Source organism: Astatotilapia calliptera, chromosome 13 (assembly GCF_900246225.1).
Source record: "Astatotilapia calliptera chromosome 13, fAstCal1.2, whole genome shotgun sequence".
Taxonomy (NCBI): Eukaryota; Metazoa; Chordata; class Actinopteri; order Cichliformes; family Cichlidae; genus Astatotilapia; species Astatotilapia calliptera.
In genome coordinates this window covers 5,709,882-5,737,288 of record NC_039314.1, presented here as the reverse complement: position 1 = coordinate 5,737,288, position 27,407 = coordinate 5,709,882, and the positions used below count along the sequence as shown (strand labels likewise).

At 40.4% G+C, this 27,407-nt stretch overlaps 1 protein-coding gene across 1 annotated transcript in view; it reads left to right on the top strand.

Moving 5' to 3' along the window:
* dntt (deoxynucleotidyltransferase, terminal) overlaps nucleotides 1–27,407 on the top strand; it is a 96,627-nt gene that overhangs the window by 50,883 nt on the left and 18,337 nt on the right. Inside the window, exons 9-10 of the mRNA XM_026190400.1 lie at nucleotides 9,786–10,034; nucleotides 10,379–10,462. Of these exons, the coding sequence (XP_026046185.1) occupies nucleotides 9,786–10,034; nucleotides 10,379–10,462 (333 nt within the window). The remainder of the gene's footprint in view (nucleotides 1–9,785; nucleotides 10,035–10,378; nucleotides 10,463–27,407) is intronic.

Sequence of the window (27,407 nt, the reverse complement as noted above, 5' to 3'; positions counted from 1 at the left end):
ATTGCATGTTATCGCGCGGAGCTCTCACCACTTGCAGCCACTTAAATCCACTATAGGCAGAGGCAGCGAGGTGAAGGTGTGAAAGGATGTGCGAATGTACGGGGATAGGAGGCAGAATGGATGTGAGACAGTGAATTAGGCAGGTAAGGGCAGGTGTTAGAAAAGGCTTTAGAAAGCCAAGAAGGGACGGCGTGATAAGACCGGAAGCTTTCTTCTCAGCAGGGTGGGCAGAATGGGGATGGAGAGGGGACCGTCTGGAGGGACGAGGACACAAGAGACAGTGATTAAGTGGAGGTAGCAGAGGTTGACTCTAAGTCGTGTAACCTTGTCATCTGCAATCGAGCCCCTGGGGGCAGACATGTCTTCACTCAGGCCTAATATCATAGGCAGCCCCTGGAACCCAACCCATCCCCCCTTCATCCAGCACCCCTCCACAGCCTGAAGGGAGTTAAAAATACATCCATCTCCAAACGTCCTTGTAAAAAGGGGTTCATCATTTTTTCCCTCCCGCCCCTCATTGCCCACCCCCTTCTACTGCTGAAATTCTGAAAGCATAACTTGGGGGCAGAAGCAAGGTCAGCCACCAGCTTCTGTGGCAGACAGATGAGATTCAGCTTGGCCCCGGCTATAGCGACGAAGAGACGGAGAGGGCCATGCCTCATCCTTCATCCATCTATCATTTCTGTCTCTAAATACTGTTTAAGCACTGCTTTGCAAAGGCTGAGGTCTGCATGCATTGCAGTCATTATGATGCCATTCAACTAAGGCTTTATTGTTCTGTGTTTGGTCAGCATGCTTGGTAATTGGAGAGTTTTCCCTGTGGCTAAATCAGTGATTCAGACAGAGCTGCCCATACGGCCGAGGTTATTCGGCAGTCACGGAGGCTTAGTCACTTTGAGATCTAAATAAAATTGGATCAGTAATGGCTCCTCCGACTGACACTGAGAGGACGCACATGCGGACAGATGAACAAACCGCTTTGCTTTCATTTCACAAATCAGTTTCTTTCATTCTGGTGAGGCCCTGTATCAAAGTCAAAGTGCATTTCAGATGGTCCTGGCTAACACGCTAATCTGCAACTTGAAGGCAGGGTTTGATGTCTCTTTTTTGCGAGTCAGAAAGAATGCAAGATGAGATCAGAGTGTGCCCGATAAGGATGCTGCTGTCTTCTGGATGCAGGTGGCTTCTGCGTCCACTCATCACACTCTCAAGAAAATACCTGGTGTAAATCATCAAATAAGAAAAACACTCAACCTTCTGATCACAATTTCAAAAGTCATGTTCACTTGAACCCCCCTCCACCCAGTGCTCATAGGCAAAAGCTTTCAGGGGAAAGATTATCTCCCTGCTGTCCTCCTCTGTAATTCCCTCTGTAAACAGTTCTGGTGGAATAAGCTTACTCTCAGATGATCGCTGACAGTACCTGCTGTGTAGGAGATGATTACAGAGCGCTATTGGGCTAAACAGCCCCCGGCGATGCTGAGACGGGGAACTTCATGACATCCTGTTTTTATGTTGGATTTGTGTGTGTCTGCGTGTCAGGCTGAAAAGGGAGAGAGTGAGAGAAATCAGTGCCGCTGTACTGTACTGCATGTGTGTAGGCAGCAGGGCCGCAAACCTCATCCGGCGAAGGGCATCCGCATTCAGGTACTTAATGGTCTGTGCAACTGTCACCATAGCTCATTAATGCTTTCTCTGAAGGCATCAGCGTGATTCAAAGCTGGAGAAAAAAATTTCTTTTTTCAGGAGGGGTCGGAATCAGTGACCTACATTTGCGGCCTCCTGAATCAGATGCGCTGCAGACGTTCTCCCACAGCTCGTCTCAAGTGTGGCTCAGGGGGATTTTAATTTCAGATTAGTCAGTATTTAAGTGCTTTTATGCTGTCATTCTGCCCTCATTATCCAAGTGAGAACTGTCACTGCCTGTAGCTAAGCTATTACTAAATGGAAAGGGAACTTTCCTGTCCGTGCCTTTTATTAGAAGGCGAGCGGTTATCTGTAATTGCACAGGGAGAGCGGTCCAGGGGTGCAGCAGCGGGTGACATCGTAGATTTCTTTTGCCTGCAGTTGCACAACACATGAGCTCACTCCTAAAGATAATTAGAGGAAAAGGGTGATTTCTTTGAGATCTGCTCCCTGGTGTGTCACCACCTAAGGTACCTCAGCGCCCTCCATCTCGGTGGCCCCCGTGGGGAGAGCTGTCCTCGTCTGATAACTCGTGCCGTTCGGCGGTCAGGCAGGATTGTTTAGTAATGGCTATCTGGGCTATGCTGACAAGGTGTTTAATGTTTCGTGATTAACCTCAGTCATCAGTTGGACAGGCAGAGTGGCTGCTCACTGCACTCTATTCCCCAATTATTGCTCTTTAAGGAGAGTGAAGCAAATTTATGGCCAGTGAGAGGAGAGTAGTATCCCAACAATTACTCTGGGTGCTGGAATTAAATTGACAATTTGTAATCTTAATCGCCTTAACACTGCTACACCCAGGGAGAAGCGAATTCGGCCAGGGCGAGGTCCCGGGAAATCAATTCATGGACTATCTGTCTTTTACCTCTCTTTCTTTCCCCTATCTACTCGTTTTTCTCCAACCCTCTTGCACTCACTCCATTTCACTCTCCTCTACTCTTATGGCTTTGTTTCTCATCAGTGATCCTCTCTCTTCAACGCACTGACATCTTACTTGGCAGAGATTTTCATTATCTAAGGAGTGGAGCCATTTACCAGAGAATGGGCTCCAGCCATCTACTATTGCTGACTGAAAGCTTGTTTCTCTATTGGGTCTTACACTCATCCATCCCCCCTTTTTTAGCACTCTCTAGGCCCATGACAAGTCTGAAAACATGCTCACACACTGGCCCGAGTTCTTTCCCTGGTATTCATAGCTTTACTGATGAAAGCCTGTGTGCACATTCACGACCACTGTTACCTTCTAGAGCTACTTTTTAGAGCTTTATTGAAACAGTTGAGACTTTCACACTAAGACTCTCAGTTTAACCAGTAGACATATTTCATTCTCTAATTATTTTATGAGTTTTAACCTGATGGATTACCACAACTCAAAGTCAGTGCTTTTTTTTGATCGTACAGTATAAATTTCAATAAATCAATGTAAATATTTAAAAGCAGGAACAAAAGACTGAAAGAAGAAGCTTTACAGGCTTGGTGATGATGCAGTGTTTTATTTCTTTTAACAATGACAACCAATTTCTCAGGATTTTGTCTAACGTCAGATTATACAGATTTAGAGTTCTGTTTCTTTTCCTTTTGAGATTTTTAAACATTTCAAATTCAAATTCAAATTCAAATTTTATTTGTCACATACACAGTCATACACAGTACGATATGTAGTGAAATGCTTGGACAACTGCTCGTGACCTAAAGAAAACAAAAAAGGAAAAGGCTATGAATAAGATAGGAAATAAATATGAAAAATTAAAAAGGGTAAATTTAACTAGGAAGGAATAAAATATAAATTAAGGTTAAAAATGAAATAACTGTACAACACAAATTAGAATGAAGGGTAAATTTAACTGGGAGAACAAGATAAAATATATAAATTAAAGTTGAAAATAAAATAACTGTACAACAAAATACACAATATAGAACTATATAAGAATGTATGAAGAAATATAAATAAATGTATACACAATAACAGCAGCATATACACAATAACAGCAGCGTGATTTAAGTAATGAAGTGAAAATAATGTCCAGAATGTCCAGTGTGTGTAAGAACTGTATGTGTGGGTCAGTACTGTGTGGTGGTGTGATCTTCCTGGCCTTGGTCCAGCACCGCCTGCTGTAGATTGAGTGCAGGTCAGGGAGCTCGGAGCGGATGGTGCGCTCAGCTGACCGCACAACCCTCTGTAGAGCTCGTCTGTCCTGCATGGTGCTGTTCCCGAACCAGGTTAAGATGTTTCCCGTCAGGATGCTCTCTATGGTGCAGGAGTAAAAGTTCCTGAGCACCTTGGAGGGCAGTTGGAAGTCTCTCAAGCGTCTGAGGTGGTAGAGACGCTGACGGGCCTTTTTCACCACGGTGTTGATGTGACAGGACCATGACAGGTCCTGCGTGATGTGAACTCCGAGGTATTTGAAGCTGTCCACTCTCTCCACTGGGCACTCGTTGATGACGGGGGTCTGGTAGTTCCTCTCCTGCTTAGTGCTGAAGTCCACTATCAGCTTCTTTGTCTTACTGACGTTTAGAAGGAGGTTGTTCCTCTGGCACCAGTTCTCCAGATTCCTAATCTCCTTCAGGTAGGCCGTCTCGTTGTCATCAGAGATCAGGCCCACCACGACGGTGTCGTCAGCAAACTTGATGATGGTGGTGGAGCTGGTAGTGGCCACACAGTCATATGTGTACAAAGAGTACATTTGATATGTAACTATTCAGATCAACAACAAAAACAGACAATCAACATGTGATGCTAGCATCCCAATGCATCAAGAATGTGCCTTGAATGAACTTTTCCCTAAGTAGGACACTTAGAAGGTACTTGGAGAACTGACGGACAAGAACTAGTGTAGATGGGCACCTCAGGTTTTTAGGATTTGTGAGGTTTTCCCAGTTATGCCATTTATTTGTGCTAAACTGCCACTACTTAATGTAATGTTTGTAATGGAAATTAGTTATTCATTTTTAAATGTTCCAGTATTATGAGTATATTTTAAATCCACAGAAGATGTATGAAAAGGGTAATCCATGAAATTGTAACCACTGAATTCTGTTTTTGGGGCCAAATGTGTCCTTTGACTGCTATTTGACTTGGTCTAAGCCCTGTGAGACTATGCCTCAGCACAACATTTGACACTACATGATAATGTTGCTGACACCATCACAATAAATGGCGATCTTTAGTGGGTGTAAAGATCGCACTGATGTGAATCCTTTTACAGTTTCTGAACGGAAATTACACGTAACTTCTAACTCATCACGCTGGCATCAGAAGTCAGAAAATCTCAGAGGCATTTACATTTAATTTAAGGAAATTGTGAATGACTATACCAATGTTCATGGCATTCTGTCCATTAAAACCTTAAATTAGTTTGCTCAAAACCATAGAATCACTGTACTTCACACCCTTTACCAAATTGGTTTTAAATTGTCATTTCAGTCTGGTCTATTAGATTATTTAAAACAGACATATTTCCCACATAGCAGACAGGTCTGGCCCGGATCTGGTGTCAAACCGGTCCTGCTGACTGACTCCTGGCAATGTAAGTGGTATGTCATCCAGATATGGGCCAGGCCTGGCACAGATGGCGCTGTTTATGTGATAGCATGCCACATCTGGCCCGACTGTGGTTTGTTTTATGTGGCCCAGGCTCATAGAAAACAGGTCTGGCCCAGATCAAGCTGGCACTTCTGACTGACTGGTGTCATGGCAGGGTGTATGTCAACCAAATGTGGGTCAGGTCTGGCAATGATGGCACTATTTATGTTCCTAATTTTATTTTAGTTAGAAGACCCAAATGCCATGTTGCAATACTATACTGCTATGGTAGCCAACTTTCAAATGCAGGTTTGACAGGTTTGTGAGTATACACTTTATCCAAAACCTAGTGAGGGTTTACTCATGTTTAGCACTGGGTGGCTGTAGCTTATGAGTGGTTCAATCACTGGCTCCTCCCGTCTACATCTCAAGAATGTGAATGTGTATGAATGTAGTTAGGAAGCACTCAAGTTAGAGAAAGTGTGTGATTGGGTGACTGTGGCATGTTGTGTAGAGCACTTAATAATGATGAATAATCCATGAGAGTAGAAAAGCGCTATATAGGAATCAGTCCATTCACTGTCTGAACAGAGTTTCCTCATGTTACTTTTGCACTATTATGTTCTGGCACATGTTGTTATTACATGGCTTGATTAAGGTACACATTAGGCTGACATCTGGGGCCAGAGCTGAAACTGTTCTGGGCCAGCAGTGTGTCTGCAACTGGCCCGTGGCTGCACACAACTTACACATGGCCCACATCCCACAAAGAATGACGGTCCTTTGGTGGCGCAGATCTGGTTTGCCAGAGGTTACACATGGGCCAGCACAGAACCAGCAGTGTGTTTGCAACTGGCCTTTTGCTGGCCCATGTGTGGGCCACCTCTGGCAAACCAGATCTGGGCCACCAAAGGGCCGTCACTCTTTGCGGTATGTGGGCCATGTGTAAGCACATTGTGTGGGCCAGATCTGGGCCATACCAATTTTGCTATGTGGGTTAATGCTTAACATTCAATTATTACCTCTGATTTAAGTTCCAGGTAAGAATTATTTTCTTTCAATCACTGCTGTCTTGATGTGAACGTAAGCTAATCTGATGGGGCAATTTTAAATCTTTACATTGCTGGCAATAAACTGTGAAACATGAAACACAAAGGTGTACCACTTTAAGAACATAATGTGTCATGTCAGGAAATTTCAAGTGTTTTGCATGTCTTTTCATGTGGTTCTGTAAAGGTCAGTGGGATGATTCTTGCTTCTTATGTATTTTTTGTTTCCCCATCTTGGCTTGAGGAAGAAAATTGTATTAATGGATGTGATGGTACAGGAGAGCTCACCAAAGTCATTACGATTCGTCCTCCTTTAAGTAAGATCATTGAAAAAGCAGTTTCTCAACAGCTCAGTTACTTCTTAAAACAGAATAATTGCTACGATGCCTTCCAGTCAGGTTTTAGACAGAACCACAGCACTGAAACCGCTCTGACCAAAGTGTTTAATGACATATGTCTGAATACAGACAGTGGAAAAATGTCAGTCCTAGTTTTACTGGATCTCAGTGCAGCATTTGATACAGTTGACCACAACATATTACTCAAACGACTGGAGAACTGGACAGGTCTTTCAGGAACTGTACTAAACTGGTTCAAAACATACTTAGAAAACAGGAAATACTTTGTATCAATAGGTAACTTCACATCTGAGCAGACAAGTATCACATGTGGAGTTCCCCAAGGTTCCATCTTGGGACCCCTTCTGTTTAACATCTACATGCTCCCACTGGCACAGATTATAAACAACAACAAAATAAACTATCACAGCTATGCAGATGACACACAAATATATATCACAATGTCACCAGGAGACCGAGGCCCTGTACAGGCTCTTGGTAAATGCATTGAGGAAATCAATGACTGGTTGTGCCACAATTTTCTCCAGCTAAACAAAAACAAAACTGAGGTAATAGTCTTTGGCGCCAAAGAAAAACGATTACAGGTCACCAGAGAACTTCAATCTATACATCTAAAAACCACAAACCAGGCGAGAAATTTGGGTGTAGTGATGGATGCAGACCTAAACTTAGAAAAACACATTAAGACAATAACAAAGTCAGCTTACTATCACCTCAAGAATATATCAAGGATAAAAGATCTGATGTCTCAACAGGACCTGGAAAAACTAGTCCATGCATTCATCTTTAGTAGGCTTGATTACTGTAACAGCATCTTTACAGGTCTACCTAAAAAATCAGTCAGACAACTACAGCTCATTCAGAACTCTGCTGCTCGAGTCCTCACTAAGACCAAAAAAGTGGACCACATCAGTCCAGCTCTGAGGTCTTTACACTGGCTGCCTGTCCGTCAGAGGATAGACTTTAAAGTTCTGATGCTGGTCTATAAAGCTCTGAATGGTTTAGGACCAAAATACATCAATGACCTCCTGACCCAGTATGAACCATCCAGATCCCTCAGGTCATCTGGATCCGGTCTTTTATCAGTTCCCAGAGTCAGAACCAGACACGGAGAAGCTGCATTCAGCTTTTATGCTCCTTATATCTGGAACAAACTCCCAGAAAGCCTCAGATCAGCTGAAACACTCAGTTTATTTAAATCCAGGTTGAAGACTCACCTGTTCTCAGCTGCATTTGAATAAAGCACCAAATCCACACTTTAAGCTTAAATTTCAAAACTTACATTTAACTACTGATTTTATCTACTGTTCTGATTTTATCTGTTTTGATTTTATATACTGTTGTTTGTTTGTTTGTTTGTTTGTTAATTAGTTAGTTAGTTTATTTGCTTGTTTTAATCAATTTTAAATCGTGCTTTTTATTTGTTCTTGTTTCTAATGTCTCTGTAAAGCACTTTGAATCACCTTGTTGTTGAATTGTGCTATACAAATAAACTTGCCTTGCCTTGCCTTGCCTTCCTTCTATGGGGACCATATATATTTTTGCTAAATTTATGGGCCAAACAATTTTTAATAATCCGGTCTGCACAGAAATGTTTAGCCTGTCCAACAGACACTTAACAAATCAGGAGTTCATAGGTTACTTCCCTTAAAATGACAAATGCGACCCTGACATTGATCACAGTTTAGGTGAAGACCCATTAGGTGATCATTGTGTGCAAGTTTCACTACTAATAATTCTTGTGAATGACCCTTCAGTCATTTTGAATATTAACTCTTATTCTCTGGCCATCAGTTTCACATGGCTATCATCTATATTTTTCAACACTTGTGTGTGAAATTTACATCAAGTGTGAGCATGCAGCAATTTGTCATGTCAAGAAAAATATACTCATTCCTCAGCTCACTATTTTAAGAAGAGCAAAAATCCAACACTGCTTAAAGAGACATTACCATGACTCAGTCTTTTCAATACCCTCAGGCCTGTGTCTAAGCAGCCTTTTATGAAGAATCAGGTTCTGAAGCAAGTCGTTCATGTAAAGCAATACTTTTTGTTAGAATTTCATTCAGATTTCAGAGAGAACTACTTCACTCACCCTGTGCTGAACCATTTTGATAATATCAGAAATATGGTGGCGGTAAAGCATTGAAAAAATAAAAGAGTTTGGTCAATGCACAATATGGAACTCTTTAAGCTAAATAATACCGAATGAGGAAAATGTCACATCAAATTCCCGATCTGATATCTTTATTTGAAGAGTTGGGAATGAAACCTGGCTCTCTTCATAGCTTCAGTATGCTTAAAGACTCAATTCTTGGTAAGACAGGGATGCGATTACTGCTGTCAATGATACACCAGCAAAATCTTCCAATTAAATATTTTACCAAATTATATCAACACAAATTGAACTGTTTTTTGGCAAAGATATTAGAAAACTCTCCAGCTTATCTACATTAACAGAGAAGTTTGCACGGGGAAAAAAAATCTGTTGGTTATTAAGAAAAAAACATTTCACCGTGAACTGAAGCATTTCACTCTAATTGTGCTTTTTGATCCAGGTTTAAACACTGAACAGGATTCTAGTAATTGAGTCTTTTTAAAATACAAATTACAAAATTCGATAGCTCGTGCCAGTCAGCGGAACACATAATAATGGAGGCTTTTATGTCCGTGCGTCTTAATTACTGGAACGCTGACAAGACATTATTCTTATTATTATTATTCTGACAAGAATGTGGCTTTGTATTAGGACTAAGGGGACAAAATACTACAAATGTTACATTCTTATGTCAGTCTTAGAGTTTTTAATAGTTCGGTTTCTTTCACTTCAGTGAATGTTCCTTTAATGTGGCCATTGTGGTTCTATAGGTCATGCTAATATTATTTTATGCAAAATATTTCTAGATTAAGATTTCTGTATGAAATAAACCAGAATTATCCTGCACATCTAATCATCAGATTATTTAGAATAATACTTTATTATTTTATTTCAGTGAGCCTGCAACATGTGCAAGCGATGCATCTTAGACATCGCCTGCACGTATTGGTTGCTCTGAAGCCCGGGTCAACATATTAAGATATTACAGATGACATTTTATAAACTGTTTTGTATCTTTGAGAAGCAGATGGAAAAGACCGGTGAACACATCCTTATTTTATTTTCTACAGGGCATTCTTCTCTACTGTGAATACCAGGCCTCTACTTTTGATGAGTCGAAGCTTCCCAGCCACAGGTTTGAGGCCATGGACCACTTTGCAAAGTGTTTCCTGATCCTGCGTCTGGAGGACAGCCAAGTAGAGGGAGGTCTCCAAACTGCTGAGGAAGACAGGAGAGGCTGGAGGGCTGTACGCGTGGACTTGGTGTCTCCACCTGTGGATCGCTACGCCTTTACTCTTCTTGGCTGGAGCGGCTCCAGGGTAAGAAGGATTATAGAGAATGAATGAAAGTTAGGTAGCTGCAGGAAGAAGGTGTGAGTAGAAAGAAATGTACTAGTAGTTATTCAGTACATCTTAGAGGTGCTTGAACCACAATTTGAAACCACAATTTGGTATCTAAGGCCAAGTGTACATGATGAAAATATGATTTCATATCAGCAAAGTCTCATATCCTATAACCATCTTGCTAATAACAATAATGAAAAGACATAGAAGTCCTCCAGGAATACAAAATGCATTTAGACATCGCTGTTTCCTTTTAAAGTCATATGGCTGACAAGGAAAATAGGTATTTAATTTCAGACTATCGATTCTTCCTTTCACAGCAGTTTGAGAGAGACCTGAGGAGGTTTGCTCGAATGGAGCGGCGAATGCTGTTGGACAATCACGCTTTGTATGACAAAACTAAGGTACATTTAAATTAAAACATTTCATTTTTAGCTGATAATTTTAAATTTGGGCATTTTTATGATAAACATATGATTCAACTGCATGATCAACGTAAACCTAGTACATTTCCATGAAGTGCTTTGCATTTATATTCATTCTATCAGTGACTAACTGCACTTTACTTTTAATGTCAATAATGGATTGGAGTAGTTAATTCACACATGTACAATATTTAGCTTTATGACGCATTGACAGTCAGCTTATTTTGCTGTTGATCCCCTGTAAGAAGGCGTCCACTTCTTCAGCAACTCATCTTTTACTTGCGATACTACAGATGTTGAGTTTTCACAGAACATTTCTGAAATGAGGGGGAAATGCACTGATTTGCGTTTTGCAGGTCTTTTCAACTTTTTGCACCGACCGTTTTGAATGTGATATAATGCATGCCTCTTTTTTCTGTCACCTGCAGGTAAGTGGCATTCTACCATAAGGCAGGGTCTGTAAATCATTTATCTAAAGGATAAACAAAGAGCAGTGTCAGTATTTGTGACAGTATGTGATGTAGACATGACTGAAACCCATCCTGTGTAAGCTACAAGTCATATAATTAGAAAACAGCAGAAAGTAAGTTAGGTATTTTTAGTCCTGGATATTGTCTCTTGCAAATTTCAAAAGTCTTAAATTCATTTCTGTGAAAAATTAACATTTAACTGTCCTGGAAAATAACTACCAAGTCTTAAACTCAGACATCAAAGGTCAAGAGATTTGTGTGTCATTCCCTTGCATTTCAAAATCTTTGTAAAGAATGGTCACCATGGAGGACATCGGCACAGAAATTAAAATTTCAATTGAATTATTTCTTATAATCAAGACAGCCCATAAAGAGGTGTTAGGTCTGATCACAGATAAAAGTTAAAGTCATGCAGACCACACTTGAAATACGATAGTTTTAATTGTGCATACAAGGTTTTCTAAAACAGACAGCTATTTAAATATAACACTGTCAAACAAATGAGTTCAGTCAAACGTCTCTAACCTAAGACGCACAGCATGTTACTATGCAATGTACTGGACACCCTAAAGTGCACTATTCAATCTACCGGTTACCATCTCTTAGCATTAGTTGTATCATAACTGCTTAATTAGCGTAACCAGTGTTGAAGATGAAACAAATTCACGTGCAGTGTTTCTATTCTTTGTTTTAACTCATCTCAGTTTAAATGTCTTTTTAAAAATAATAATTATGTCCTAATATTCTGCATACAAAAAATCTCTGGGTGTTTTTGACATTGCCCACAATATCCATGATGAATTGCAAATTTAATTAGAAGACAACCACAAACAGCTTGTCTGTAAGTTGTTTGCAAAGAGATGTCTCAACCAAATTAATACTGCAGTGAGTAGACTTAATTACTAACCACGAAGCCATTGTTAAATTGTATCTTATTCTTTTCTTTTCCTTGCTTTTCTCTCACTGCAGCAGTTTGACACAGATGGCTATCCTCCCTGAGCCAGGTTCCCTCTGAGGTTTCTCTCTGTTAAAAGGAAGTTTTTTTTCTGTCTTTTTTGTCTCACAAAGCACTGTGCACAGGTTTTATGAACTGACATTAAGTATTGTCTTTGAAGAAGCAAAGGAATCAGTCTCAAATTTGCATGATTCAATTGAAACAAATAAAAAAAACCCACACAAAACAAGGTTGGTTGATCTTCTAACAATGCACTAATATATAAATATAGGCCAAACTAAAGAAGGACCAAAGAACTAAAGAAGGAAAATTGTGTTTTCATCAGGGTGAAATGATGGAGACTGTGGAGGCTGGGGCAGGCATTCTCTGATAAAAACTCATTCAGAGAAGGGCTGCCTGATTAAAAACAAATTTGCTGTCTAAACTTGAAATCTGTGTAAAGACAAAAGTAAAACATTATTTCCTTTAAGACTTGAGTAAACAACATGATAATTAAGTTGCTATAAGTGTGTCATGTGCACATACAAACTAGTGTATTTATAAAAAAAATATTTATGTAAGTATTTATGTATGTAATAGATGCCTTAGTGAAACAAACTCAAAACACTGGAAACTCTGCTGAAAAAATTAACTTTGCTTGTGTGCGTGCCTTGTACATATCATGTGTTGCGCGACTATTAGTCATGAATTGCTGTGTGGCAGGCAGGCAAGCAGGAGTGGTGGACCCAAAATGCAGAACTCAGACACGGAAGTGAAACTTAAAGTGCAGCTTTGTTGCTGGGAAAAAACTCATACTAACTAAACTCACCAAAAGACAAACAAAAGTCTGAACAGAGGAACCAAGGACTGAAACACTGGAAAAGAAATACTAAACTGGAGCAGGAGACTAAACACTAGAAACATGGAAGCAGAACACACAGCTAGTTGAGGGTAAGAGGATGAACAGACGTTAACGACGCGACACCGCCGAGTAGGGGAAGACACAGACACTAAATATACATAGCAGCAATCAAGGGATGAGCAACAGGAGGGGAACACACCTGGGGGAAATCAAAGCTGACGGAACAGGGGAAACGTAAACGGAACACACTCACATGAGACAAAAACCTTCAGAATAAAACAGGAAACTCAGACACAGAACCAGGCAAGACACTGAACTAAACAGACAGATTCACAAGCAGACAGTGTGACACCATAGACAGACGGAGGGAACACAGAGAAGTGGGAGCACAGGCAACCTAAACTAAACATGAGGGCAAGATAACAAAACCTAAACCAGAAATAATAATAATAATCATCATCATCATCATCATCATCATCATCATCATCATCATCAGATAGCTAAAGAATCAGAATATAATTATAATCAAAACCGTATCACCAGAGAATAAGAGCTAATCCATAATGGAAAAATAAACCAAAACATAAGAAACTCAAAATGCTGGTCGACTACCTGCAATAGTTATGCCTTGTTCTGCTAACGTCTCCCCTTAGCATTCCAGCTAAGTTAACAGTTCTAGCAATAACCATCACAGCCATATCATTACACAAAGTGAGATAAGCTTTTTTGGTATCAATTATCTACTTAGAAAATCAGTTTGCATGATTCATTTATATATGCAAACGCATATGCTCACAGGAAAATTCATTACGTACGTCTTGCTAGTACTGGACTGGACCCTCTTTTGCCTTAAGAGCTGCCTCAGTTCTTTGTGGCATAGATTCAGCAAGTTGATGTAACTAGTTGCTGTGGTGGCCATTTGAATACTAGCTTTATGTTCAAGAAACCAGTTTTAGATGAATTGAACTCTGACCAGGCAGAATTGTAGCTTTAACATGATTTGAGCTTTGTGACATCAGAAAATTGGTGGACGTTGGTCATAAAGGGATGAGCCTGGCCAGCAACAGACAGGCTGTTTCATTTAAATGACACTCAGCTGGTACTGAAGGGAATAAAATGTGCCATCATTGCACCACCCACCTGAGTGGTTCATACACGGCAACATGGATCCATTCTTTCATGTTGTTTATGCCAGATTCTAATCATACCATCTGAACATCACAGCAGAAATTGTGACTCACCAGGCAATATTTTCCCAGTCTTCTATTGTCCAATTTTGGTGAGCTCACTTGAACAGCAGCCTCAGTTTCCTGTTAGCTGACAGGAGTGGCACTTGTTTGAAGCACATCTACTTCAGTGCTCGGTTTGAACTTCAACAGGTGGTTTGGACTATGTCTAAGTGTACTGAGTTGCTACCATGTTTTATGGTGTACCAAATGTTTTGAGTTGGTGAAAGGTCTGGATTGCAGGCAGAATGTTCGGCACTTGGACTCTTCTACAACAGAGCCATGCTGTTGCGCCTTTTCAGATTTACAAGCTTCCATAGTGATTGCAACAACAGAACTTCGATGACATTAAAATCTTGCCTGTTTTTTAAGCTACTGGAAGTCCCAGGCTTCTAACTTTCTACCTTTAAAACCCGCCTTCCAGCCAAATGGCTGGTAGGCTTTTAGCTAGGCTTTAGCTTCAGCCAAGTGGAAGCTAAATTGGCTAGTCATTCATATGTAAATTAGGTTGTTACCTGAGAATTCTGGAGGGGAGTGGGGGTGTGTGAAGGATTGCTGATTTCTAACTGCCAACTGCCTCTTTGTTTGTCTGGTGGGGGGGAGCTGCTAAAAGCTGTGAACTTCCTTTTGTGTTCGTCTTGATGCATTCTCAATTATCCAGGAATGTTTTATTAATGTTGTATTAATGTTTTAAGAACTGTGGGCATTCGATATTGATATTTAACCTTGTCCTTTGCACACAAAGATTTCTTCCCAATGTTTGAATCTTTCGATGACACCTATTTTTTTGGTGAACTTGGTGAACTTCTCTGCCTCTCCAAGATGCTCTTTATACCCCCAATCATGTTACTCACCTGTTGGGAGTTAGCCTAACTCGTTACAAAACATTCCTCTTGCTGTTGTTTTTAGCACCACTTACGTTTCAGCCTTTTGTTGTCCCAGATTCCAGGAGATGTTGCTGCTACATTTTCTCAGTTGTTTTCCGTGTTCTATTGTGAACAAAATATGGCTCTATGAAATTCACAAATCATTTCATTCTGCTTTTTTTCTTACATTTTTATATTGTGCACATCAGTCAAGCTGCTTTGGAAGTCGTTTATATATTGGCTATCATATTAACTGTAATTGTCGACACATAAAATTGAAGAAAAGGGAAATTACCTCATCAGTACGCCATAGCTTCAACATTATTTTACCATAAGCCGAATTTGATTTATTTGCCTGTAATGGGTCTTTGCTGTGTTGTGCCCGCTTTTTTATTTCAACGGTCTGCTGCTGTGCTGGTGTAATGAGTACTTCTTGATCCTGTTTGCTAACACCAACAAAGATGTGCTTTGTCTGAAGACTTGAGGTGCTTGGGTGGAAATACATGTAATGCAATTTGTGCAATTTGTGCACACAACCATGGTTTAATCTAAACTTCCATTTGGAAGCACTTTAAAATAAAAAAGTCAAAGTGATCAAAAGTATCATCTACACAAACAGCAACACCCAAGCTTACGGAGCAGAACGCTGTATTGTAATGAGACGATGTTACACTGTTGCTCACTTCACTGGTCAACGATTTTTATTTGGATGGTGATCAGTGTGGATGATAGCTGTTGTGTTGAACAGCTACAGCGAAGAAAGCTCAAAGTTATTTACTGTAACACGAGTTTTCTTCTCTGAGCAAGAAGAAAGTTAGAACAAGAGCGAGAACAACAATTTTTAATTATAGCACTGCGCTTCGTGGGAGGTGGGCAGAGTTTGGCAGGCTCGATGCAGCGCCGCGCTCCATCTCCATCACACACGCATAAACAAATAAACGCGCTGCATATTCGAGTTCATCAGAGCAAGTTGAGTGAGCAAAAATATATCTTAATGTTTCAGTATACAAAAGCAAAAACCTTGTTAAAGTAAAGGTAATTGCATTTGGGAGCTCAGGGTTCATTTACACATTTCCAAATTAAATAAACAGCATTATGTTTGGCACAGTCGTATGTAGGTGCACGGTGCAGAGGGAAAGCTTATTCACAGCATAACCTATGCAATTTAACAACCAATTAACTCTTTTCTTGCCTACAGTGGTAGATCTAATTAAAATTTGCTTAGGAACAACTTTTCTTTGTTGTAACTTTGTACCTAATTGGCTTTTAGGAAGAACAGAAGAGGACAGTAGGTGTGCTTCATCTTGTAAGCTGAATGTCTCATGTGGTGGTGGTAAAAGCGAGATGATAAGATGGGCTGTCATAATTAGTAACCTGTGACAGAATCCACTTCCATCATGGCATGTGAGATATATTATAGGGTTTGTTTCACACACGCAGAGAAGTCATTTTCCACATGTGAAAATTGGCTGTGACAACGTTTGATGAGATCGCAGGTAGGCAGTGGTGACAGACAGCTGGGTTATATTTACATTTTCCAGGCCAGCAGCAACAAGTGAGGGTGTTTGAATACATACATAAGTGAAAACCAACCCTAAAATGACTTTGTGCCTTTAACCCTGTGAACCCTGTGAACCCTAATCACATGCACGTTGTATTACCAGCAGGAAATGCGCTATCGCGGCTTTATTTATTCACGCAAACCTCGGATTTACAGCCACAGCTCAGACTGAGTTACGCTCCTAAAAAAGTACAAGTGCCTCAGCATAATCCTAAAAAAAGAGATTGACACGACTCTTCAGCTGAAGGACTCAATTATTCAGCAGGGAAAAGTTTATAGTACTGAGAAGACGACAACAAAAATTCCAGGGAACCATCAATCTTCATGACAGACGTCTTCGAAGCTCGTGTTTATCCTATCCTCGCTACTATTCATTGCATCCTGTAAGGCACCCGCGGCTCATTTCCAATGCATGGGGGAGACAGGCAAGCCGTTTGAGTCGCGAGTCAAGCGGGACAAGGGTGTAAGGCGTATCAGCGGGCAGATCGACAGGGAAGACACCCTGTCACCGCAACGTCCCGTCAGCTGCTCCCTGGGGAAAGAGGTCAAAGTCCCCGAGATCACTGGGTGGCAGCTTCCTGACAGTTAATATACGCATCCAGCCAACTCAGATGGTGTTTATTTAAATGCAAGGGCAGAACCAGGCTTGCTGACAGTGCAGCCATCCATGCACTGGTGTGGACGGGGGGAAATCACACACACACACACTCACGCACGCACAGTAATTCTTGGAAAAACCTTGCATGCTGGTTTTTCTTTTTGGAGTTTGATTCGCTAAGATGGTACGTTAAACACAAAACAGAGGCTCAGATTCTAGTATGTGAGAAAGGTGACAAAATGCAACCACAAGGGAACTCATCAGCCTGCTGAGGATTTCAAAGTGTGGTAAAAACAGGCCAAACACACACTCTGTCACTGAAGCCGTGTCACCACTTGCCAGGACTGTAGTTTCAAGGTCGTCACAAAGCTTAACAGGGGAACGTCCGGGCAGAACTGTACAGCAGTGTGACCCGTTTTTCATTCCACGCTCCACTTTTCCACCATAATTAACGTAATGAAGATCAATTAACTGTCCCGTGTCTTGTTGCTGCCTTCACACAACGCTGACTGTTCCCTGTGTTCACGCCTTCGACTTGACCAGGAGAGGAAGAGCATCCTCCCCCTTGTGTTATTTTGTCCACACTCACGTTGTTAATTGGTCCGACGTATGGCTGAGGACAGGGCGGTAATAGGGCTTTCATCTTTTTCCTGTCCCTTGTAATTGGCCAGCAGATTTGGAGAGGTTCTGCACTGCCAGTGTGACTGGTGTCAAGGAAACAGGGGAGCGATGAGGACTGATGTCTGATTAAAAGGGTAGACATCCGTGCTTAGGACTAAAGGCGGTCATTTAGAGGACTTTAATCTTGCGAGCTTCAGAGTGGCTCTCAGTGGACACAAGCTGGTCTCTGTCTTATTATGAAATGCTTAAAAAAAGATTAGAGGGTGAAGCTCAAGCTAATGATCTCTTCCCAATTAAGACTAAGCTCAGGGGGAATCCATGAGTCACTGTGGGAGAGGTCTTCACAACTTTCTCAGTCATTCAGGGTTCATGTACACGACAGATGTTTCCAGGTTCAAACATTTGCCATAACAAAGTTTTATTAGACAGAATTTTTATTTTATTTTATTAGACATAACGGAACAACACATTCTTTATCTGCTTTATTGATGTAAGGTGATAGGTGTTGTTAGCTGGAGCTCCTCATGGTTAAAAAAAAGGCCTTACATAACACAGCGGGCCAAACTACACTGGAAAGAAGGGCTGAGTAGCAACTTTCACTGCTTCTTAAAAGAAACATCGCTCTATTGAGATGTTAAGCTACATTTTCCCTTATTTTTAATCCTGTGAACTGGCAGCTTGACAGGTTTCCAAACATTTGCCCCTCTTCGTTCCCAGACAGTCCAAGGAAATAAAGAGCCCTAAGACAGAACTAATCAGTGTTTCCATCACACAACATCTGAAGAACTGTCGAGATTATGCAGCTTTAGAGGGGGAGATGCCATTTTCACACACAGTGACAGAGTTGTCATGTTGGGTTTTTTTTAGTGGTTTTCTGTAACTCGTTGTGACATAAGCAGTAGAGCAGTGGAGAGAGCTTCTAAACATGCTGGTCTCCTAAATAACAAGGCATGTGTGTTGTGATCAGTTTATCATTGTTATTCCTGCTTTTATTGTGCAAGAAAAGTAAATAACAAAGACCAAATTTATTTATTTATTTTTGTTTTTTTGTGTCAGTCAACATGACAAACATTTCTTGGATCCAGCTTGAGAGATTTGTTTTCCAAGGCAGAGAAAGCAAGCACTTTAATTAAAGATGCCTTCATGAGCTTTCTGAAGAAGTGCTGGTAATATTTCACCATGCACTGACATAATACAGCCTTTTCAGCAGATATGGTGAACCTGCGTGTTAGCAAACAGCTTCTTATCTCCTTATCCAGTGAGCAACAGTATCATTGATTTAAAGTTGTGTGTGTGTGTGTCCTGTATTTACCCTTACTTAGCTTTGCTTTTTCCTGGTGGAAATGGGTTGCTTTTTAATGCTTGTTAATACTTCTGGTACCAATTTGCTTCTTTGGTTTGTTTGTAATGTTTGTTCTGAAAATAGATTTGAAAAAAATATGGGCGTGTCCTACAGATTAATGAATCATTGTAAAGCTTGGTAGCATTAAATGAGACCTGTATGTGGTTGTTGCAGCCCTGTTTCAATCCCTAAATCAAACTGGGTGCTAACACTTGCTTATTGTGTTAACGAATGCTGTACGACTATAGACCAGAAGGTCTTTTTTTTGTTGGTGTGTCAGTGAACTTGGATGAGCAATTCCAGGAGTAGCAAACTGAAACTCCTAAATGTAATTCAGCTATCACTACAACAGTGCAGTGGGTGTGTATCGTTATGGCTATTGTACACCTACTGTCCAAAAAAAAGCAGTTGTGGTTACAGGTCTTTATGTGCCTGTCTGTCAGGGGACAAGTTTTGCTGATGCAACAGTGTTGCAACAAGACAAGATACAGTGATGATATTTTTTAAGATGTGTAGTTAAACTCACTAAAACCTAAATGAATTCTGAATAATGAAGTAGCTAGATAAAGGAGTAATGAGTAACTGGTGCTTGTAATTTGTAATTAACCTACTGATTTACCATATGAGGTGTCTTTTCTCTACACACGTAATGTTTTAGGCGTTATTCTTTCATGAGAAGTCATTGATGTTGCTCCTGGTGTGAATCCACTGTGAAATGATCAGTGCCACATCTTTGGTTTTCCTACTGCAAAATGTCAAAAGTTGTCTCAGATCCTTGGCTGTCTGGTTTTCTTAGAAATGTCCCCACTGTGGAAAAGGCCTATTTTTCCAATAAAGAAGCTGCCAAGTCAGTTGGGTTTTCTAGTAATTGGTCAGCGTGAAGGGAAATGGACAAAACACAGGAAATCTTTGGCACCCCGGTGTGATCGATATGACTGCACCTCCACTGTCAAGTTTGGGTTGCGACACCCTGCTAGCAATAACTGACATCTAGTCGTCCTCTGAAAATACTCTGCTGACTTGTACTGCCACAGGCACTTACACCCAGCATCAGTTCCTCGCCACCACAGTTGAATTTTAACTGAGGTGCAAGTCGGAGGGAGCGGTTTGGGGAGGGAAATGTGTGTGTGTGTGTGTGTTTGTCTGCGTGCGTGTGTGTGTCCTCTGCTGTAAGTCTGAAGGTTTGTGATAATTAATATGTGTAGTGGGTTTGATGAATGAGGACAGGTGGAGGATTTCATCATGCCTAGACAGACTGACTCCCTCCCTGGGCAGGAGGGATCTATGACCCAGCCCAACACCTCCAAAAAAACCCTCGCCCCTCTATGTGTAGCAGTATCTACCCTTGAAATTACCGAGTGTGTGTTGTGAATGTGCGGCGTGTTTGCAGTCTCCAAACCACAGTACACCTGTTAAAAATGTGTTCATGTACATCAAACTCACTGTCGTTTGTTCTGCCTTTTTGTGCATACTTTGGCGTGTGCTCTCATAGCGTGCTATATACTGCGAGCGTGAGCGTGTGTGTGTGTCTGAATGTGTCTTTCTCAGAGGGTAATTACTCTATGTCATGTGTGGAGTGTGATTAATGAGGTTCTGGTCAAAAGGCTGGGAGCATAGATGTCCTGGCTTTGGTCCTGAAGCACAGATACTGATATGAGAGGGCCATTCATATTCTCTTTCTACCTGACACCCAGCAGCTCTACACCACACTCCAGCGGACAGTAGGCCTCCACCAACCCAGTGTTAAGCAAAACGAGAAGACGGCGCCTAGTAGATATTGTACATCTCTGCTCCAGTGGGATCATTTTACTGAAATAACAGTGTTAAACATTTAAGAAAGGCTTACACCTACACTCGTTTCCTTTTCAGGGTGTATTTATCTTTCATCTATCAACCTCAGAAGGTACAAAATACGAAAATTTAAATGATTTCTTTTTCTGTGATGAGAGCTGTGAGGATACATACATACAATATTAATTTTCACCGGCAATTTCTGAGGTCAAAATTCATTCTCTTAGAAAAATGAAGGAAATGCTTTAATTAGAAAAATATTGCACATGCTCTGACTCCAAAGAGGGTCCACGAAGAACTTCTTTGCAGCTGTAATGTAATTGCAAATATAGCATTAACTTTGACCTCCAGGAGGGCCTTCATTCTTCAAAAGACCTGAAGGAAACATAAAAAATTCAAATGGATTTCTTTTTTGGTTGTACCATTATTGGATTCCTCAAGGATAGATTTTTATGTGTAAAAAAAGGAAGGGGGTTGCACATGCATTGCAGCACAAACAGTAGTATAAAGGTCCACAGGAGAGTCCTTTTTAAAGTGGTTTATATACATAAATGAAAATATTTCGGCAGGTGGCTCTCCTAACTCTTTTTGACAAACGTAAAATGTTTAAATGCGATGATAAATTCATGATGGTTGTGTTATCTGACACATGCTTTCCTTCACCACTGGGGTGAGAGCAGAATTTAATACGAAGCTCGCCGTCAAATTACAATATCTTGGATGTAGAGTGCTCACAGCTCTTTTGACCGCCCCTCCCAACCTCCTCCACCCTGTGAGCAGTGGATGAGTGGACAATAACAGGGCAATTGCACTGGGCTTTGGGGAGCCGTGGTTTTGAAAGCTCCCCTGGCCGGATGGCTGACGCTCACAGGCAGTGTTTGCAGTGAGAACAGGCAGCTGCCTGGAAGGAGGCCCCTTTTCATGAGCAGAGAGAGGGGGAGTAGAGGTTTAATTTAGCGATGGTGGACCCTCAGGGCGGCCCGCGGTGTAATACGCACACATGCTCGAACGTGCTTTGTGACAGACAATTGAGCCGAGGAGCGGGAAGGTCTTTGTCCTCTAAACATCCCGCTGGCAGGTGAACAGAGTTGGGAAACTTTCCGTTTCTAAAGGGAAGCATTTGTGGAGTGAGTGGCAGGGATGGTGGTGAGCTGTTCTCTTACTATTCACATTTGCAAATGTTTCTTGTCGACCTTGGTGGCACGTCTGTTTTTATGAATTTTAATTAACAGAGGTAGATGAATAGACCTGATAGCTGCTGTTGAAAGAACACATCAAGATGTTTTTTTTCTCCCAAGGTCAGATGTTCCAATTCAGTTCAGTACCTGGTGTTCAGCTATTAGCTTGAACCCTTGGTTGATGTAAAACAGAAACTTCTTACTGGTGATGCAGACAAGTGATAATAAAAAGAAGAGCTTTAGGAAAAGACAGTAAACCTGAGGTGAATGTGGTTCTGAACCAATTTCTAATTTGCACACATAAAGTCCTCCTTCTCAACCTATAGTGTTGAGAATGTGGCACCATTCACACTCATCTCACTGGTGTTTTCATTAAACCTTTAGATTACAATCGAATTCAGTTTTTTACAATTAAAAAGATCTTAAACTATTCCTGTTTATTGTCCATATTTGTTAAAAAAAACCAAAAACCAGTAGCAATAGTAGCATTTATTGAACAAGAAAAAGCTGAGGAGGATGAGTGTAGGTAAGCAACTAAGAGGAAAAGTTTATTTATTCCTCATCTCACGCAGGTATAAACAATATGTTTATACACACTAAGAGGATTACAGGCTGCCTTATAGTCACTTGTTATTACTGCTGTGGAAACAGAGCATCCCAGGAACATTATTCCAGTAATTGCTACACTTGGTGTTCTATTTTCAGATACAGAAATTAATTTCATTTTTTTCTTCTTTCTTTTATTTAACTTCTAGTTTGGGGATGGTCTGTTTTGTTATAAGCTGTGAGCGGGTTGCTAGTTGTTTATTTGGCAACCACTATTGGATTTTGCTTTCATTTACTTTTAACCCTTATTCATCCAAGAACTGTGTTTGACTTGATGCAAGAACAGCACGTTTAGTGGTGATTAGGACTGACAGGTAAAACCTTTTATATTTAAGTTCATTATTTCTTACTGTAATGATTAAATTGCACTAACTCCTCCTAGACATGTGAATCAATCTGGATAAAACAATAGATGAAGTACCCGTAGGTACTAGAATTATCAGTATTTATGTACATTGATCAGGAAGAAGCTGAAAAACTATCTAAAGATTTAATAAAGGAGGTGAAAAAGAAGCCAACAATCACTGTAACAGAGCCTCCAAAGTCTTGAATGAAACCTTGAATGAGACAGAAATTGAACTCTAAGTATTACTAATGTAAAGAGCTGGTGAGAACATGCCTGGAAGAATTGGATATATTGCCCAAATCCACATGTGCAAAGCTTGTATACTTAAATAGGATTTTATATTTCTGTATTAAAGTTGTTCTGCAGATATGTTGTAACCACAAACCCTTCTAAAAGCCTATGCTGTAAACTGTCTGAAATACAGCTCTTTAGAAGTGTTACTACACATTACCTCAACACAGCCTGCAAAGCTTTTGACTGAACGGTTTGGTGCTGTTGTTTCCTCCTACACATTTCAAGCTAGTTGCTCTTCTGCTACTATTTTTCAAATCAGCTGGTAGAGAATGAATCACCTCAAAGAGTGCGACCAAAACCCAACCAGTGTTTTGGCATTAAAACTGCAGACCAATGCATGCACACCTAGCAAAATCATCAGCCACTTGCTTAGGTGCTGTTGTAGGTTCTGCATAGATTTATTGCAGAAGTAAAAATTAAGCTTTACCCAAGAACAAAAAACTGCCTCTTCTAAAAACAGCCTTTATAAACCAGTGAGGCTCTGAATCCATTTTTATATAAGACATTTGACTTTTTTCACCTTTTCATCAGTCTGAATCAGTCTCATTTATAACTATTCTGCAACACAGTAAATTTTGTTAAATTGAATAAAGTGTGAAGTGGCTTTCTGAAGCGACATGCATTCTTTTTTTTAATTAAAAATGAAAAAAGGAATGTGCATTCTGAAATATCTAGACGCTTTACAGTAAAGCTTTTCACACTTGGAATAAGAGTAATGAAAGAAGTATCAGGACCAGATGTACACGCAGCAGAAATAAAAGATATTTCAGAGACATTCTTCTGGAAAAACTCCCATTCAGTTTTGGCAAAGGGTTATGTCTGGGTAAAGTGTGCTGGAGGCAGAACACTGGCAATCCAGTTACACATCATGATCTGACTCAACTATTAGTTTTATACCAACCCTGATTTAAAACGTGTCAATAAAAATCTTTGTCACTTGAACACAATGCAGAAATGTCAAATGACCAGAAGCGTCCTCATCATGGGGGAAATAGGTATCACTGTAGGTGGAAACACCATCTATGCAGACATAAATGTCATCACTGCACGTGGAAACGTCATGTTTGGCAATAAAGTACCAAGTCATTTATTGTAAATGGGTGATTATCATCTGTGGAGCAACAAAAAACGCTCTTTGATGTGGCAGCACTGCCCGCAAAAAATCAGGCAGTTATAAAAAAGACTGACATACAGCATGAAGACATCTTGCAGCAGAGGAGAGCTGGATGAGGAATGGCTTCTTAAGAAGGGATCAGACTTCGGGATTTAAAAAGTCTCAACATATCTTGTATTTACAGGCCGTCTGCTGCAGATTTCTCTCATAAAACCTCGTCTTGCGCTCCAAGAGAAGCTCCCACCTATACTGGGGAGATAAGGACAGGAAATGACAGATTACAAGATGCATTCGGATTTGAAAATAGGATTTAGAAAATTGGACCGTCCCAAATATTGCACACATGTGCATTTTTGCAGTGTGTGGTGACAAACTCAAGACAAGCATGGAGCTACTGTGGGAATACTTTTTCATAAGTGTTCTTAAAAGAAGCAAATAGAGAAACTTATATTCTTATTTAGCTTTTCTTTCCATAGCTGTCTTTTCTTTTCACTCTTACTATTTACTCTTCCTGAAGTAGCTATTCTACTTTATGATGCATTTGTTATATTTGATATTAATCAATCTTAAGGCTCAAAAGGCACAAAAAATTAACTATTCCTAATGGCCACAGAATGCTCCATACTCCATGTTGCCTTGTAACTCCTAGTTTCCTGTTCCCTAGTCTTAGTTTCAAGTTTTCCGAGTTGGGTTTTGTTTGGTAGTATTTTAGTGTTTTACAGCAAAATAAAGCTGCCTTTTTGAGCTCATCCCCGTGCGTACCGAGTCCTGCATTTGGGTCCTTCCTCCTGCCTGCAACAGCTAGCCTTGACAAGCTAATTGCATGACCAGTAAGCTCTAACCTAAATCTAAAATGTGGCAAGCAGGTTTCACTGGATACATTTCCATGTATGCAGATGATACCCGAACTTTCCCACTAGCGTGACCATAGCGTTCATTTATGTCCACCTCTTTATTAATGTTGTTAACTTTGATACAATTTTTCATAAAGTTCCATCTTTAGGTATTTATTTTTATTTAGTGTGATTTATAAACAAATACATACAGCACTCACATTCCTATCAGCTGCTTTAAATATAGTGCTAATGTGCATATGGTAGAATATTCACATGTGGCACATAGAGGCACTGTAGGTGAGTAAAATTTTAATTATATAACACCTTTCAAGAAGATCAGTTCATAGTTGTTCAGCTATGAGGCTGTTTGAACGGTGCAGAATTTAGCATTAAACATTTCTAATTATCAATCTAAGGACCACTTGGATGTTATCATGTTTTGGTATCTTTGCTTTGTCTTGTTTTAGATTTAAATACTAGGTAACAAAAAGGAAGGAAGTCCATCAGTCCCAGATGCATGTGCAAGCGTCAGCATTCACAGATTCTATCTAATACTAAAGAAAGGATGACTCTGCTGCTGGATTGTGTGTCCCAGAGAGGTCTGAGTGTCACAATGCAAACGAGTTGCTTGGGAACCTTGTGGTGGCATTTGCAAAATACTGCTTCTGTGGCTGGCTGCCCTTGGAAGATGGATGTGAGAGATGGATCCAGTGGCTCAGGTCATAAGAAGTAAGATAACATCACAGTGCAGTTGTGGGATATAATAGCCAGTTTGACCTGGCCACCACACTCCTCTGATGTCAGTGCTAGCACACAACTGAGGATGAAATTGAATGAAGCAAGTGGAAAGTAGCATATGCCCATCAAATCTGATATTGTCATCATCGTTTTTAAAAACAGGGTACTCCAGGCCCTTTTCTGAGATACTACCATATCAGGTGGTGGGATATTTAAGTATGGAGCAGATTTTTTACTTTGTTGGTCCCCGAGTACTTACTTATGTTTCATACGTGTCAGAATGGTAAGACGTCCTTATATGTTCACTTCTATGGTACCACGACACTTCGTAATTACATCTATCATTTGTTTCTGCCTAAAAACGAAAATTAAAAATCACCAAGGGTAAATTTCACTGTTAAACAAATCGCTCCTTTCTGCACAGCTTTTAATTTTGAAATGCCACTTTCTTCCTCACCATCTAACCTTTTCACCTGCCTTGCACTGTAGACGGAATACAAGTCAAACAATGGAGATGGAATAAAGATAACAGCAAATACCATCAGATTGTTCATGTTTTACTAAATCCGGATCCATATGGTATTTCCAGCAGTAAACAGCATATTTCTGGGATTGCCTTTAATGCTTAGTAGTTGCTAAAAGACAATTCAGACAAAAGCTTTTGGTTTGACCATGTATTGCTGCACTTTGCCTGGCTTCTTATCTTTGGTTGATATTCATTTGCTTCCAGTCTGTGTCCAGGCATTGTAATTAGGATTTCCACTAAGAGCTTCAAATTTCCCTGCCGATCCTCTGACCATGTTAATGCCTCACACAACAAGTCTCAGTGTCTTCTTGCATTTATTCTGATTAAAAACCCTGCTCTCCTTTAAGGGAGCTGCCACTCAGCATTACAAAGACTGGGGTTTGCATGTTTGCCATAAAAGCCCAGCACATATTTCCAATTTTTTCTCTGACAGTCAAAAAGGGTTCAAAGAATTTTTCATTTTAAGGATTTACTTTGATCAATTTGGATGTTTTCTCTGGCAAGTCCCTGAGTCGGTCGTGAAAGGTTTTGACTGTGGTGGAATGCAGACAGTTAAATCGGGGTGAATTCACCATGAATTATACAGTGGCAGCATTCAGTTAGTGTAATGTGAAGGTGTTACATTTATGTCTGATTTCATTCCAGATATTTTCTGACCAGTCCATAGACATTTGAGGATTTCTGAGAAACTGTAATACAAAACTGGAAGCAAGTTTATTCTGTGTTGGTTTGTTATATTTGAAGCACATGTGGTTTGTGTATATATAGAGAGTATAAATACTGAGTTTTGATTTCTTAATCAATTGTAACTAATATTTCTTGAAGAGCTGTGGAATAAAAATGAGTTGGCCACCTTCTCATTGTGAAAGGTCTTCTTTTGACCTCCTTCCCCTTGAATAAGATCCCTGCTTTCTCCAGCCACTAAATTAATGACACCCTAATGAAAAGTGAACAATGCAAATATGGACATTCATTTCAGGATACATTGGCTATTTGATTGGGTCGTTCCACACAG